Raw genomic sequence first — 12,810 nt, 5'->3', positions numbered from 1 at the left:
GCGCAGCCCGCTGACAGGGGTCACACGCCGCGGGCTAGGCGACGGCGAGGGGAGGATTCACCTTGAGAGGAGGGGCCGCAATGGCTAGCCGAGCCGCTCTGAGCGGCCTCTGTTAGGGAAAGGGACACAAAGAGGAGGGGGTGCAGCACCGATGTGCCGGCGTCGCCCCCAGAGAGGGTCGCCCTGAAGCCGAGCCGGCTCCGAGGGGCCGCGGCCTTTAAGGGGGCGGGATCCTGCGGGGGAGGGGCTTCCGCGCAGGTGGAGGCTTCTGCTAAGAGAGGGTCATTGGGACAAAGAAGTGAGGGGGCGGTCGCCGAGCGGAGCCCCGGACCCTCAACTTTCCTGCGGGGGATCGGGATGGAGTGAGGAGGGTCGGGGCAGGGCAGCGATGCAGCGGAGGCTCCCCGCGGCCCCGGGCACCACGGCCGCCCGAGGAGACAGGTGCTAGCGAGCCCCGAGATTTAGGGTGTCGGGGTCAGAAGACCCTAGAGATGGGAAGTCGGGGCGGGGCGCAGGCAGCGGGGTTGATCCGTGGAGCCCGGGGCGCCGGCGGCTTGGCGCCCGCGGTCAACCCTTAGGTCCCTCAGTTATTCACGGCCGGCCTACGCGCGGGAGCGTACCTGAGGGGGCGTGGCCGGGCCGCAGCCCGGGCTCCAAGGAGTTAACCGCGGGCCGGGCCCAGCCCCGCCCCGGGCAGGCCGCGCAGCCTGAGCCCGGCGGCGAAGCGGAGCAGCAGCCGCCCGCCCGCCTCCGCCCGCGGGGAGCCCGCCCGCCGGCGCCCCGGAGCGCCGCCGCCGCCGCCGCCCGGCCCAGGCCCAGGCCCCGCGCAGAGCGGAGAGCCGCGGCGTTCCCCAGGGCCCAGCTCGCCGGGGCGGCGGGGGCGGGCCCCGGACCTTCGGCGGGTCCTGCGTCCTCCCGGCGGGAGCGGGAGTCCCGGCACCCGGGATCGGACTGGGCCGGCGCCCATGGCGAGCGCGGCCTGCCCGGGTCCCGGGGACCCGGCCATGTGAAGCAGGCCCGGCCTGGGGGCCCGGCCATGGCCGGGGAACGGCCCCCACTGCGGGGCCCCGGGCCCGGAGAGGCGCCGGGGGAGGGGCCGGGGGGCGCAGGCGGAGGCCCGGGCAGGGGCCGGCCCTCCTCCTACCGGGCCCTCCGCAGCGCCGTGTCCAGCCTGGCGCGTGTGGACGATTTCGACTGCGCAGAGAAGATCGGGGCCGGTTTCTTCTCTGAGGTCTACAAGGTAGGACCCACAGGGAGGGTAGAGGGGCGGGACCGAGCCTTCGACGGGAGGCTAGAACTTACGAGGCCCACAGCCCGGCTTAGCGATCCAGTACTTTAGCGAGCCACCCAACCTGCCGGGCACACTCGGATCCTTGCCGCCCCCAGGTTCGGCACCGACAGTCGGGGCAAGTCATGGTGCTGAAGATGAACAAGCTCCCCAGTAACCGGAGCAACACGTTAAGGGAGGTTCAGCTGATGAACCGGCTCCGGCACCCTAACATCCTCAGGTGAACGGCCTTGCTGGACAGGGGTGGGGCGGGGAGGAAAGGACCCTCGGGAAAGGAGGGAGATGCGATGGAGCCCGGGCTCTTACAGCCTGCCCTTCCGTCTTCTCTTCGTCTTTCAGGTTCATGGGGGTCTGTGTGCACCAGGGGCAGCTGCACGCTCTGACGGAGGTGAGCATTAAGCATAGGCCAGGAGAGAGGGAAGGCGCCACACCTCCAAGTGAAAGTGTCAGGGGGCTTGGTGAATCTGCAGGGAGATTAAAAAGGAGCCACCTGGGACCTTGGGACCTCCTCCAACAGGAGGCGTCCTGAACTTTCCTTTGGGCAAACCACATAACCAGAATCCTCAGCTGGAGTCATTCCGTGTACCCCTGGAAACAGTGCTGAGCTATAGTACTTTCTGCCGTGATGGAGATGTCTGTGCCTGTGTCCAACACAGGAACCAGCAGCCACATGTGGGCTCCGCTAAAGCAATAGCTGGAGTGACAGAGCTGATTACCTGATTGTGTTTGAATGTGTTAGCCGACACAGCTACACATAGCGCTGCTGGGGTGGACAGGGCAGCCTGGGGTATAAGTGGGAACCTTAGAGCACACTCACCCTTCTGACCTCTGTGATTCTCCTGAGTGTCACCCGGCTTATCAGTGGCAGACAGTCACTCCCTTCTCTTTCCCCTGTGTCCCAGTATATGAATGGGGGCACCCTTGAACAGCTGCTCAGCTCCCCTGAAGCCCTGTCCTGGCCAGTCAGGCTCCATCTAGCTCTGGACATTGCCCAAGGCCTACGGTACCTACATGCCAAAGGTGTGTTTCACCGAGACCTCACCTCCAAGGTAGGCTGGCCGAGGCGGGTGGGAACCTGAGAGGGTCTGTGAGATTACGTTGTGACTGGCCTGTGGATGTTGGCCTGTGGGTAGTAAATAAGTCAGGATGCTGTGGTGACAAGGTGTTGGAAATGGTTACAGAACAGGGCTAGGAGTGCTCTGAGGAACTGTCACACTGAGCATTGACAACAATGCCGCAACAGTGGGGTGCATTGGAGAACTGGGAGGGAAGGTTGGATTTTGGGTAGATACTGGAAGGCCAGAAGCAGGTGATGGGTGTGTGAGGATGCCTATGTGTGTGTGTCAGAACTGTCTGGTCCGAAGGGAAGACGGAGGCTTCACAGCTGTCGTGGGTGACTTTGGACTGGCTGAAAAGATTCCTGTGTATAGGTGAGGTGAATGTCCTTCATACCCCAAGCCTCCCAGGGATCCCCTATACATGAGTGAAGCCCCCAGTGATATTTTCCGTGGGTGGGGAGAAGGCTCACCCATCCCCTTTTCCCGGGAGGAGATGTCTGAATAGGCCGTTCTGACCTGACCCTGCAGGGAAGGGGCAAGGAAGGAGCCTTTGGCTGTGGTGGGCTCCCCATACTGGATGGCTCCGGAGGTGTTGCGGGGAGAGCTGTATGATGAGAAGGTAAGAGCCTCGACTCCCAGACACCTTGAGATGTATGATGAGAAGGTTAGAGCCTCAACTCCCAGACACCTTGGGATGGAGCCCATCCAACAGCAACCTACTAAATACTCAGAACCCCCATACCCTCAGTTCCCAGACACCTTGGGATGGAGCCCATCCAACAGCAACCTACTAAATACTCAGAAACACCCCCATACTCTCAATTCCCCCAGACACCTTGGGATGGAGCCCATCCAACAGCAACCTACTAAATACTCAGAACACCCATACCCTCAACTCCCAGACACCTTGAGATGGAGTCCATCCAACAGCAACCTACTAAATATTCAGAACCCCCCATGCCCTCACTGCCACCCTTCCAACACAAGATTGCTGCCAACTCCTCCCCTTGGCACCGTCCATCTCCTACCTCCAGGCCGACGTCTTCGCCTTTGGAATTGTCCTCTGTGAACTCATTGCCCGAGTACCTGCGGACCCTGACTACCTACCCCGTACTGAGGTGAAGTACCCTCCACACTAATGCCTCATAACCAAGGAGGGCTCCTAGAGGTTGAGATCCTCACCGTGGGGCACAAGCAGAGCCCAAGGATGGCTAACTTGGCAGTCCCTCCTCTGTCCCCACAGGACTTTGGCCTGGATGTGCCTGCTTTTCGAACTCTGGTGGGGAAGGACTGCCCGCTGCCTTTCCTGCTTCTGGCTATCCACTGCTGCAGCGTAAGCTTCTCTCCTCCTGACCGTCCTTGAGTTGTCTTCTGAGTCCCCGTGATAGTGGGAGGGGAACTCACCTTCTCCTGAGCCCCGAATGACTGTCCTGTCTTTATCCGTCAGATGGAACCCAGCACCCGTGCCCCTTTTACTGAAATCACCCAGCACCTGGAACAGATCCTGGAGCAGCTGCCTGAGCCTGCTCCCCTCTCCAAGATGGCCCTTCCTAAGGCTCCCTTGACATACAATCAGGGTAAGTGAGCAACTTGACCCAACTCAAGTCCTGTCTTTCCTGAGACCCGGTTATCCGGAGGAGGCTGAGTGGACCTACTAGTTGGAAAGGCGGAGTCAGGTGGAGTCAGGTTGGATGGAGAGGCATCTCAGGGAGCCCAAGAAAGCCGCAGCAGGAAGGAAAAGGTACAGGAGGGGCTGGTTCTACGGCTCGTCGGGTCAAGGCGCTTGGGGAAGGACCTGTGTCCTGAAAGTTTCCTCTGACCTCTGACTTCCACCTACAGCTCCAACACCCTGTGGTTCACTCAGGTGTATACATAGACATATGAGTACATCTTTTTTTCCTAAGGAGGAAAGGTAGCTGGAAGTAGCAGTCCTCCCTTCAGAGCACCTGTAGGACTCCCTCTCTTGTCCCACCAAGAGAACAGTGGTCACACACCTCCTTTTCTACAGGGTCTGTTCCAAGAGGAGGTCCCTCTGCCACGCTTCCCAGGCCAGACCCCCGGCTCTCCCGCAGCCGGTCAGACCTCTTCCTGCCTCCTTCACCAGAATCACCCCCGAGTTGGGGGGACAATCTAACACGTGTCAACCCCTTCTCACTTCGGGAAGACCTCAGGGGTGGCAAGATCAAACTCCTGGACACACCCTGCAAGCCGGCCACTCCGCTACCCCTGGTACTGCCGTCACCAATGACCTCTACCCAGATGCCCTTGGTGACCACTCCAGAGACCCTGGTCCAGCCTGAGACGCCTGCCCGCCGCTGTCGCTCTCTACCTTCATCCCCTGAGCTCCCCCGACGGATGGAGACTGCACTGCCAGGTCCCGGCCCTTCTCCCTTGGGCCCCTCAGCTGAAGAAAAAATGGAGTGTGAGGGCAGCAGCCCTGAGCCAGAGCCCCCAGGGCCAGCTCCCCAGCTGCCTCTGGCTGTGGCCACTGACAACTTCATCAGTACTTGTTCCTCGGCCTCTCAACCCTGGTCTCCTAGATCAGGACCTGCCCTCAATAACAACCCCCCTGCAGTGGTGGTCAATTCCCCACAAGGATGGGCTGGGGAGCCCTGGAACCGAGCACAGCATAGCCTTCCCCGGGCAGCAGCCCTGGAGCGGACAGAACCCTCGCCGCCGCCATCAGCTCCCCGGGAGCCCGAGGAGGGCCTGCCCTGCCCTGGCTGCTGCCTTGGCCCCTTCAGCTTTGGCTTCCTATCCATGTGTCCCCGCCCCACCCCAGCTGTTGCCCGCTACCGCAACCTGAACTGTGAGGCGGGCAGTCTTCTCTGCCACCGAGGGCACCATGCTAAGCCACCCACACCCAGCCTGCAGCTGCCTGGGGCACGCTCTTAGCAAGGCCTATGATCTCAAGCTTCCAGTCTTGGCCTTCAGGGTAGCCTGAAAGGTCAGAGCACACTTGCTGGACAAAGCCAACCCCAGATGGGCTGACTGGTTCTTCTCCCCGTCTAGGGGAGCCTCCGCATGGTCTCAATGGACAGAGCACTTCCTATCCGACCCCTGGGTTCGCCTTCCCATGGGGATCACTGAACTAGACACAGCATTGCTGACACACAAGACTAACACCTGCGAATTATTTAAAAATACTTCAATAAAAGTGCCTGGCTGGCTCCGGGCCATCCATCCACTCAGCGGTGCGCCCTCCTCCCCTAACCCTCTCCAGTTTGGGAAGTTCTTAAGGAAGGCCAAAGTCCTCACTCTCTTCCCAGGAATAGTCCAGTTTCTAGGGTGGCTTTCAAGCAGGCAGCAGGTTGCCAGGCCAGGATCTTTTAGCTGAAGGAATGCTGGAGGAATCGCAGTCTTCAGAATTGGCAGGCCACAGGTTAAGGATGTAGGTCACAAGCTCTTGTTCGTGGGTCTGGAAGAATAAAGCATCAGTGAGCTCCAGTTGACTGTCACTAACCCTAACCCCGTTCACCCTGTCTGCCAGCTCCCCTGTTCCAGGCCATATCTGTCCCCATTCCCTGCATAAGCAAACTGAGCCACTGGAGGTTGTGAATGTGACAAATTCAGGAACAAATTTACCCTCTGTCCCCTGGGTCTCTGTCTACCCGTGTCCTATCTCTATACCTATGCTTACCATTTCAGTGCGGGTGATCCCCATCAGGAAACCTGAAAGCTTCCAGCTCACAAATGCAGGGGTAAGGCTCTATACACTCTGATAGACGACTTCTCCATGACCCATAAACGTTTTTTAGATTGCTACAGTATGGGCTTTGAGAATAAGATGCAGGTGTTGTGAGTAGAGTTGGGATACACTCTGGCCCCTCCCTTCCCCTTTCTCTTTATAAAGCCTAGTCCAAGTCCCCATCTCCTGCTAAGGCCACATGACTCAGGGACAGAACTTCAGCTAAAACAGGTCTTAAGACCATGGAGGAAAGCTCACCAAAGTCATAAAAGATGAAAACTCCACCTAAGGAGCTGGGATCGCTGGTACTCGCCTTTAATCCCTTTAAACCCAGGAGTCAGGCAAGCAACCGTACATAGCATGTTCCAGGCCAGCCACTACGTAGTGAGACCGTCTCAAAACCACGGGTCATGAAGTAGCCACACTACTTCAGGGCTCCTGGGAGAAACCGCAGCTACTTTGCTGCTCCACTGTCTGCTGGGGAGTCCTGGTGGCCCAGTTGTCGTGGACTAAGCAAACGCAGCCACAGTTTGGGCATCTTGTCAAGGCTTAGGGAGTTCAATGTTAGCACTCCTCTCTGGCTATGAAGCCCTAGCTAAGTTCTCAGCTCCCTCTGACAGATGACACAGACATCAACCTAACAATTGCTTTTGTGTTTTTATTGACATGGCAGTCGATTAACTCCCAGTCCTACCTCAGCCTCCTGAGTGCTAGGATTAAAGGAATCTACCATTGCAACTTTTTAAGTGTGTGCTAGAGACCTCCAGGCACTATGTATGGAGTGTAGAGTAAGAATGCAGGTCAGTGACATGGCTTAGCAGGTGAAGGCTCTAAGCCTAGCGACCACAGAGTGCAATCCCTGGGGTCCACTGACTCCTGCAAGCTGTCTTCTGACTGCCACAGGGTACCCCTCTTAAACAGTTGTTAAACAGAAGAAACAAGGAATTACAATGCTGACTTGTGGAAGTTTTGGGAGCAGGGCCTAGCAAAGAAATCCTATTAGTATGCCTTTATAAGACACTGAGTTGACAATACCCCCAAGTCTTATCTCGCCAATGGTGTTCTTCAGTATGGCTTGTCTTCTGGATCCAATATGACATCCCATCATTTAACAACTCCTTTAGGCCGCTGGGCAGAGAAACCTGAGGGGGATTCAGATAGCTCTGTGAAAAGCAGTGAGATTATGAAATAAAATGGGGACACCCTAGGAAGCCTATGTTTTACTTAGTAAGAGACCATGCCCATTTAATACATGAATTAATTTCCCAGTTTCCTTGCAGTGCCGCTAGACAACAACCCACTCTCCATTAGACCTCCAAGCTAAGTAAGAATTTGGAGTGGGCCGGGCGTTGGTGGCTCACGCCTTTAATCCCAGCACTCAGGAGGCAGAGGCAGGCGGATCTCTGTGAGTTCAAGGCCAGCCTGGTCTACAGAGTCAGTTCCAGGACAGGCTCCAAAACAATGCAGAGAAACCCTGCCTCGAAAAACCAAAAAAAGAAAGAAAAGAAAGAAAGAAAAAAAAAAAGAATTTGGAGTGGAGTCCGTCTGTGAACTTCTGGTCTTGGGTAATCGAGTGTCAGGGTCTGGCCCCACTCTGCCTGAGAGGCATGAGAGCCGATGAACAGTTAAGCTGTCAAGGGGCAGCCCAGCAAGCCAAGACACACACACTAAAGACATGGTTCAGACATACCGGCTCTCACTAAAGAGGAGATGATTCAGACATACCGGCTCTCACTAAAGAGGAGATGGTTCAGACATACCGGCTCTCACCAATGCTAAGCAATAGGAAAAACAAAATACTGAGAAGATGCTGAAGCTGGTGCCACATCTACTGGCACCAGTGTGACTGTCCATGTCTGTCACAGGGAAGCATGCAGCAGGCAGGCACTGACACTCCTGACTCAATGACATGCCTCCCTTTACCAATGGTACCCACTTCAGAATATGGATAAAGGTGTGCTCACTTGATAATACTTATCAGATTCCCTGAATGCAGCTAGTTGGGAGGACAGAGATGTGCAGTATTTTCGGCTGTCCTCCAAACTTCTGGGAGTGTTTGAGATGTAGAAGCATCTTCTCTGTTCCTGTGTCCATCCCGGCGGGCAGCAGGTGTCTACGAAGCAGAAAGAATATGTAAGTCACAACACTTGGAATAAAGTGACCAGTTAGGTGGCTGGTTGCTAACAGTAGTCCCTCAGGTCTACTCTTGACATCTTCATCAACTTTAGTCCTTGATCTTTGCAATCCTTTTGCCTTTTCTGGAAACATTCTACTTCTTAACAATATGGTCTTGGTGTTTTGTCACAGCAATAGAAAAGTAACTAAGACACCAGGTGAATACCAAGTGAGTGGCAGCCATCCTATCTTACCTGCCTTGGAAAGCAGGTCAGAGAATCTCCACAGAAAGCCAGCCATAGTCATATAGCTCTGATGGCCGAGAGATCCTGCCTCAGTGAATAAAGTAGAAGGCAATCTAAGATGAAACTGCATCAACCTGTGCACACACAAACACATGCATACATACGCACGTACAACACACGTGCACACATACGCACGTGCAACACACACACATGAAAATGGACAAATGGGCCGGGCGTTGGTGGCGCACGCCTTTAATCCCAGCACTCGGGAGGCAGAGGCAGGCGGATCACTGAGTTCGAGACCAGCCTGGTCTACAGCTCGAGTTCCAGGACAGCCTCCAAAACAGCCTGGTCTACAAAGCGAGTTCCAGGACAGCCTCCAAAGCCACAGAGAAACCCTGTCTCGAAAAACCAAAAAAAAAAAAAAAAAAAAAAAAAAAAAGAAAATGGACAAATGGAAGAAATAAAAAAGGAGGGAGATTTCTGGTGCTACTGTGAAGAATGGACTCCATTTGGGTGGGTAGTTAAGAAAAACGCCCAGCTGTGGCAGTTTTCCTAAAAAGATTAGGATCTGCAGAACACAAATGCCCAGATAGACTCGGTGGAATCTTTGTGATGAGTTGACAATGGTGGCACCTGCTGAACATGATAGAAAAGGCAGGATGGAGAAGGAGTCACCATAGAAAGCAAACTGACTATTGCAGAGCAGAGCCTCAGTGGCACCAAGATGACCAACTGTACAATTTGTCACAGGCCTACACTAAGCTGTCAGCTGGGTTCATCCAGGACTGAGTTTTCAATCAGTCTAGTGCACCAGCACCAGGGAACAAAAGGGTGGGTGACTGAGTAATAGTCCCTGGAACCCAAGACGGATTGAGAGAGAAGCAAGGATAAGAGACATCTGTTGGGAAGAGAGCAAACTGGGACTCACAGACTGGATGCCTTGGGAAGGCAGAAGAGCAGAGAACCCTGTAGGGCTGGGAAGCTAACAATCCGAGTAGATGTCTCCAACCAAGCTGTGAACAGATGAGCACCATGGGCTGTCAAGGCCTGAAGTGCAGATACGGGAATGGGTGGCGGCACAGGCAAGGACTGAGAGTCTTGGAAAGTAAGGTTAAGGAGAGCAGCTAGGAGATAGCTGGGCACAAAGCATGAGGACTTTAGTTCAGATACCTTGCACCCATTGAAACAGTAGAGCTGAGCATGGCCATGCTCTGTTGAGTGGAGAAAGTCTATCTCAAAAACTAGTCTCCAATGGCACACACGGGAGTGGGGGTGGAGAAGCCACACTCACAAAAGCACACAAGCATAAGACGGCGAGGGCTGAGGGTGTGTGCTTGTGATCTTGCTGTCTTAAGCTTGGTGGAGGCATCTAGATGCCCCCTGGGTCAGAAAGACATTTGGACAACGTGATGTAGGTTGCTGGAGATTTCTTTGTGCCCCTGCCCCATGGTCTGCTGTAGAGCTGGGTGCTTCCCTCTAAACCCAGTGTGCAGCTTGGTCCTTCTCAGTAACCAAGTCGCATAGCCCACCCAGGTCAGCCACAGCTCTGACTCACCGCCCGTTTCCTGAATAGCTCACTGGCTGCTGAGAACTAGGCAAACCCAATCTCTAGAAACTCCTGGATTCAGTCTATCCCTCACAGGCCGCCTGCCCCACCTCCCTGATCCCACGAGATACCTGAAGAACAGGAGAGGAAGCGCCTCAGTGAGTCCTGAACACTGACCAGCCTCTGGTTCAGGTCCCTCCTCTGCTGCTCCTCCCTCTCCAAGTTCTCCTTGGTCCTCTGTCCCTCGGACCGGCAGGCTTGTAGTTGCTGCTCAGTGGCTTCATGGATTTTCTGCTTCTCCTGTAAAGTGGTCTGACTCTGGGTCAGCTTTTTCTGAGACTCCTTCAGATCGTCTTCCTTCTGGCCCAGATGAGCTGTCGTCTGCCTGAGCTGCTGCCGCAAGCTGCTATTGGTGGCTTCCAAAACCCTGGTTACCTGCTGGAATTGCTGAGACACCTGCAGATCTGTTTGGCCATGGAAGAGACTGGTTGGGTGTAGCAACACACACCTGTATCCCTGCCCAGGGAAGGCTGAGACAGGAGCCAGGCCAGCCTGGGCTGCATATGGAGAACCTGGTTTGCAGGGGGGGGGGAACGGGACATGGACTTGAGAGCACTTCCTCCTGCTCTAAGGTTGTAGTATCAACCTTTCTGCTTCTTGTAACTTCTTGTATAATGTGCTGAATTTAAGATCTGGCTGCCCAGAGTTTAAGGAACTCCTAAACTGGGTAAGGTAATCTAGGAAGGCAGGACAGACCAGACCCAAAACCAAGGATGTCAGGACAGTGTCTTTGAGCCTTCCCGATGAAAGGCCAATTGGGCGGAGAGAGAAGGGGAGATGTTTAGAATGAGTGGGGAATGGGATACCCATACTCACAGCGAACTCCAAGGCAGATGGCAGCCACCCCTAACATCAGACAGGCCAGGAGAAGGCCCAGCAAGTAGTATTGCAAGCCGACTGTGGGACCTTAGGGGACAGAGATGACGTGCAGTCAGTCCCAAGGAAGAATGTCCACGTGGAGACACGTAGAGAATGGAAAGCTCTGTCAGTCAGGGAGTAGGGGCTGGGGATTGTAGCTGGTGAAAAGGATTGAGGGGGACATTACCCTGCAGAAGGAACTAAACTTCATACAGGGAAAGGGGCCTGGAGCCACGTGACTAGGGACCAAAGGAACAGGGGAATTGTGATCTGTATTGACTGCAGGTGAAAACAATTGAACAATCAATCGCTACCGGGTTGAGGTAGGCAGAGGAGTGGCTGGGCTGTCGTTGAAGTCCCAAAAGAAGTCCCAAAGGCTCATCCCCAGAAAGATCAGCAGAGGGCAGAACCCAGCCCCAGCCCTCCAGGATGCACACGCACACGGCATCTGGCATCCCTGCCCAGCGCCCGCGGGTGAGCTGCTGATGAAGGCTCACTAGAGCTGCAGGGGGTGGGAGGGGGATACGCACAACGGGGGATCCGCCCTACAGCCGGCGACTTCACGGAGCTCCATGACGCAGCTGGCTGCTCTGGCCTAACGCCTTCGGAAGGGGAACGTCCCAAGTGAGGGTGGAAAGTCCCGGTAATTCCCTTCTCCCCTGCCCCACACCATGCTGAGACCTTAGTCTGTCCTGGACTAAGTGCTGTGGGACACTCACTCTCGGGGCTTCCTCTGCTGCCCCAGGACCCCTGTCCCTGTCGCCTTCGCGGCTTGGGGGCGTGAACCCTGCTCACCCTGCTTGCCCCCAGAAATGCCACTCAGGGAAGTCGTCACTCCGGAAGCCCTTCTGGGGTCGCCTTATCCACACCTCATTCCCTCCTCTCTCTCCTGGGCCTCCCTTTATCTCCTCCTTATCATTTCCTTGGGGTCCCTTGTCTGTGACTCCTCATCCTTCTTCAAATCTCTTCCCTTTCTTGTTCCCCACCAATCTCGCACCCGGCTGCCCTGATCCTCCCCCCAGCTTACCGCGAGGACCCGCACTCTTGGGGACCCTTCATCTTGCCCCTGGCTCTTAGCTTGTTCTCAGGGACGGCCCTGCTGCTGTCTCCAGGACTGCTCTGTACTCCCCAGATAAAGACACCCTTCGTAGACCCATCCCTGGGCCTCCACACCTGCTTTGTCCGCTAGAGCGGGGGAAGCCAAGCCTGATGGCCCTCCTGGGACCGGAGACACTTGCACATTCTCATAGGTGAGCTCTCCATCCTCATAGGCCTCACAGTCTGGAAGAGGAAAGGTCCGAAGTAGGAGGAGTCTGCACTGAGGTCTGTGGAATGGGGTAGGATATGAAGGGGGCAGCAAGCAGGACTTACCCTGTCCTAAGTGGTTAGAGATGCTGTTCTTCAAGGGCACCTTCACAAAGCGCAGGTCTGCATAGGTGATGGCGTCAGCCATAGCCTTGGGCACCTCTGCCTCAAGGTCTTCCAGCTAATCCACTGGCCACTCTCCTCTCTTAGGCATTGAGTTCTCTCTGACTGTGAGGCTCAGTGCTTTGCGCCCCCAAGTCACGAAAGAGGAAGGCGTTTGGCAGATGGACTCAATGAAGCGGAAGAGGGCCAGGGAGGGCTACTGAGGTCCAAATTACAGATGCTAGCCTGGACCTGTGTCCAGCCAGTGCCCTTCCCCACCTATCCTAGACCGACTTTGTCCTTCCCAGTGCTAAGATCCAACACCAGTCTGCGATGTTCCCTGGTTGGCCACTCCCTCCTGGCTGTCATTCACTGAGATCAGTGTACACTTGGGACTCTTTTCTTAACTGACCCAGGGCACACCCCATTCACTGCTCCAGGCTGCACTTCATCCTCAACCATCGGATTTGGGGTTCCTACTAATGGAGTCTTAGTTCCTGCTCACTCTGCGGTTTGGAGGGTGTCCTTAATTTGGTAGTTTA

General features: G+C 55.6%; 2 protein-coding genes across 5 annotated transcripts; one reads left to right on the top strand and one right to left on the bottom strand.

Moving 5' to 3' along the window:
• Window positions 1–1,008: 1,008 nt before the first annotated feature.
• On the top strand, window positions 1,009–5,533 carry Tesk1 (testis associated actin remodelling kinase 1). Its single transcript, XM_005078797.4, has 10 exons — window positions 1,009–1,240; window positions 1,387–1,508; window positions 1,628–1,676; window positions 2,191–2,337; window positions 2,636–2,718; window positions 2,875–2,965; window positions 3,381–3,464; window positions 3,590–3,679; window positions 3,794–3,923; window positions 4,355–5,533. The coding sequence occupies exons 1-10, from the start codon at window positions 1,037–1,039 to the stop codon at window positions 5,239–5,241; spliced, it is 1,887 nt and encodes a 628-aa protein (XP_005078854.1). The 5' UTR covers window positions 1,009–1,036; the 3' UTR covers window positions 5,242–5,533.
• Cd72 (CD72 molecule) lies at window positions 5,480–12,669 on the bottom strand. 4 transcript variants are annotated; one of them, XM_021232216.2, is made up of 9 exons: window positions 12,233–12,665; window positions 12,035–12,142; window positions 11,392–11,463; window positions 10,820–10,909; window positions 10,075–10,407; window positions 7,999–8,147; window positions 7,070–7,197; window positions 5,987–6,120; window positions 5,480–5,764 (listed from the first exon to the last, which is right to left on the bottom strand). In XM_021232216.2, the coding sequence occupies exons 1-8, from the start codon at window positions 12,312–12,314 to the stop codon at window positions 5,991–5,993; spliced, it is 1,092 nt and encodes a 363-aa protein (XP_021087875.1). In that variant the 5' UTR covers window positions 12,315–12,665; the 3' UTR covers window positions 5,480–5,764; window positions 5,987–5,990. The 4 variants fall into 4 exon arrangements, with proteins under 4 accessions (XP_021087875.1, XP_012975154.1, XP_021087877.1 ...); XM_013119700.3 differs by having other exon boundaries at window positions 7,070–7,176; window positions 12,233–12,657; XM_021232218.2 differs by lacking the exon at window positions 5,987–6,120 and having other exon boundaries at window positions 12,233–12,669.
• Between the last annotated feature and the right edge of the window lie 141 nt (window positions 12,670–12,810).

Source organism: Mesocricetus auratus, unplaced genomic scaffold (assembly GCF_017639785.1).
Source record: "Mesocricetus auratus isolate SY011 unplaced genomic scaffold, BCM_Maur_2.0 Super-Scaffold_6730, whole genome shotgun sequence".
Classification (NCBI taxonomy): Eukaryota; Metazoa; Chordata; class Mammalia; order Rodentia; family Cricetidae; genus Mesocricetus; species Mesocricetus auratus.
This window is presented reverse-complemented; position numbering and strand designations above follow the sequence as displayed.